This window comes from Lactuca saligna, chromosome 1 (assembly GCF_052625555.1).
Source record: "Lactuca saligna cultivar CGN05327 chromosome 1, ASM5262555v1, whole genome shotgun sequence".
Taxonomy (NCBI): domain Eukaryota; kingdom Viridiplantae; phylum Streptophyta; class Magnoliopsida; order Asterales; family Asteraceae; genus Lactuca; species Lactuca saligna.
Window position 1 is genome coordinate 8,110,008 of NC_136417.1, and position 2,692 is coordinate 8,112,699.

At 32.7% G+C, this 2,692-nt stretch overlaps 1 protein-coding gene across 1 annotated transcript; it reads left to right on the plus strand.

Moving 5' to 3' along the window:
- Nucleotides 1-625: 625 nt before the first annotated feature.
- On the plus strand, nt 626-1,504 carry LOC145044528 (thioredoxin-like). Its single transcript, XM_078993207.1, has 2 exons — nt 626-942; nt 1,043-1,504. The coding sequence occupies exons 1-2, from the start codon at nt 714-716 to the stop codon at nt 1,348-1,350; spliced, it is 537 nt and encodes a 178-aa protein (XP_078849333.1). The 5' UTR covers nt 626-713; the 3' UTR covers nt 1,351-1,504.
- The last annotated feature ends 1,188 nt before the right edge of the window (nt 1,505-2,692 follow it).

A 2,692-nucleotide genomic window follows, 5' to 3' on the forward strand; every position in this document is an offset into this window, starting at 1 on the left:
TATATCTTTATGATATTAAGTAAGATATATTTTTTATAAGTCATGTAGTCATATATATAAATATTCATTTTTGTATATTCCTTATACTCATCTACCAAAAAAAAAAAAAAAAAAAAAAACTGAATTTTTAATCAAGAGAAAGGGTGATATTAAAAATAAAATAAAAAAGATAGTAAAAAAATATATTTAAAGTAAAAAGATAATAAGAAATACTGAATAATAAAAGTAAAATGAAAAAAAAAACTATTTTCGTAAATATTTTTAAAACTATACTATATTGGAAAATAGTTTTTTCAAAAATTCATCTTGGTTAAAAACTCGTTTCATTTTTAGTGTAAATGCTTTTTAATTAACACAATTTAAAGTAGACAAGATGTCTAGAATGTTAATGTCTTAATAAATTTTTCATCGACAATACGTCATCAATTTTTAGTGTATATGTTGTCGACTGGAATTCATAAAGTTTGTATGGACAAAACCCAACAAAGTAATGGCACGAATCACGGATCACAACGGTTGATTCAAGATGGAACGAGATTTGCTAAAAGATGTTATGCGATGCGTAAATACGTATTTAACCATTAAAAAAAGTATTGGGTTTTTTGTTAAAGGAATAAAACGCCAAAATAACAAAAATGATAACAAATAATTAATGGCAAATCAGATATGAAAGGGGAACCACAAAAGCTCCAGAATACGATAACAGAACGGCGATGGCAGCGGAGAAGTGTTTCCAGATGGTTGCGCTTGCGCCTAGAGCCACCGTGTCCATTCAACGACACAACCATCGTCGTTTCATTTCCATGGATAACCCCTATGGCTGTTTCACCCACATATTGAAACCTCCGATGAAAGCTTCCATTATAACGTCTTCATCTTCTGCCCCTACTTTCAACCGCAGATCCCGTTCACCCGTCGTCTGTAATTCTGCTGTAAATCAAGGTCCAATTTCTATCTTTGGATTTTGGATTTGAAGTTTGTAGTTGTACCAACGAGAAACATGGGGGAATTAAGTGATTTGTGTGTGTTTATGGATTTGTAGTTGAAGTAGTAACAGGGTGCACGTGGACTGAATTGGTGGTAGCCGCTGATATGGCAGTGATGGTGGAGTTCTGGGCACCAGAGCGTGAGATGATATCGCCGGTGGTTGATGAAGTGGCAAGAGAATACGCCGGCAAGGCTTTGTGTTACAGGATCAACACCGACGACTACCCAAACGTAGCAACACAATATGGAATTAAAACCATCCCAACTCTCCTCTTCTTCAAGAATGGAGAGGAACAAGAATCTCTTATTGGTGTTGTCCCTAAATCCACCATTTCTGCCACTTTACACAGCTATACCCAATAGAATGATCACCTACCATTGCCTATTGCCTTCAAACAATGCTTTCACGTTTATCCCTTCATCCCTTCTGTACGTTAGGTGAAAATATCTTGTGTAATATGTAGTAGTTGTGTATAATTGTACATTGATACATATTTTTACTAATATTTTTATCCCAGCTTTTGTTGAAAAAAATATGATTTCTCTCCTTAAACCGACACAAAGACCAGTTATTCCAATTTTTTATTAAAACTATTTTTGTTTAAAAAGTAAACAAACAATTTATTTATTTTTAAAACCTATTTTTTTTTATATTATATATAAGAATAATAACCAACATTTTAATTTTTAATATGTAAATGATAAAAGGTGTGTTTGTCATGAACTATTTGGGAGCTTCTAGTTTCTATCTTTTTACAAAACATTCTGTTTTGAAAAAAAAAAATCACATTTGACGTTACAAGCTTTTTAACGTTTAGTTTAAACAAAATGCTTTAAATCTAAAAATTATCTCAAGTAGCGGTTAACAAAACAACGCTACCAGCTACCCATTACTCAATACTTACTATCCGCTACAATTAGTTTTGTCAAACACACCCAAAATAAATTTTACAATTTAAATAATCGTTTAAAAAATATCCAAAAGGAATAATCAATGCTTGTTTGACATATGACATCTTTTTTGATGAACCAAATTGGACACAACCATTTGGTTGGTGAGTGGTTGCAAGAAATGTTTTTCTTCATTTATTAATTAAAAAAACTCATTCGTCTTAGCCATTTGATTCCTTAGAGATTGCAAGGTTAAAAAAATAATTTTTTTTCTTTTCTTTTCTTTTTTTCTATTAAATCTTCTTTGTCTAGTATGTGACCTGGTGGTAGAGGTGCACAAAAAAACCGGTTCAAGATCCGAACCGGTCAAAAAACAGGTAAACTAGTTAATGTTGAACCGGTCCACAGTGAACAGAACCGGTTTGAGAACCGAACCACCGGTTTACGCTCGTTCGAGAATTTTGTCATTGAAACTGGTTTAGAACCGATTTATATCGTGTGAACCGGTATAACCGGTTTAGACAGATTTGATTAATTTTTTGAGTGAATCGGTTCGAACCCAACCGGTTTGAGGCTGAACCGGTTTTCCTTGGCTATGGAGTGAACCGAACCGGTTTAAAGAATCGGTTCGGTTTGAAAAAAAAAATCCAGTTTGTGCATGCCTACCTGGTGGTGTGATTTCATGAAGAGACTTAATGGTTTAACTAGTTTTATTTACTTATTATTTAATTATTTACGTACCTATCCTATCATATTTATAATATTATGGTATTCAATACCTTTATGCGTTATGACCCAATGTCTATTAAGATCT

What these genes read in the sequence shown, in the direction of transcription:
- LOC145044528 (XM_078993207.1), top strand. Translation starts at nt 714, where the DNA reads ATGGCAGCGGAGAAGTGTTTCCAGATGGTTGCGCTTGCGCCTAGAGCC. An exon ending in TAATTCTGCTGTAAATCAAG is followed by an intron (nt 943 to 1,042) that starts GTCCAATTTCTA and finishes ATGGATTTGTAG; the next exon opens with TTGAAGTAGTAACAGGGTGC.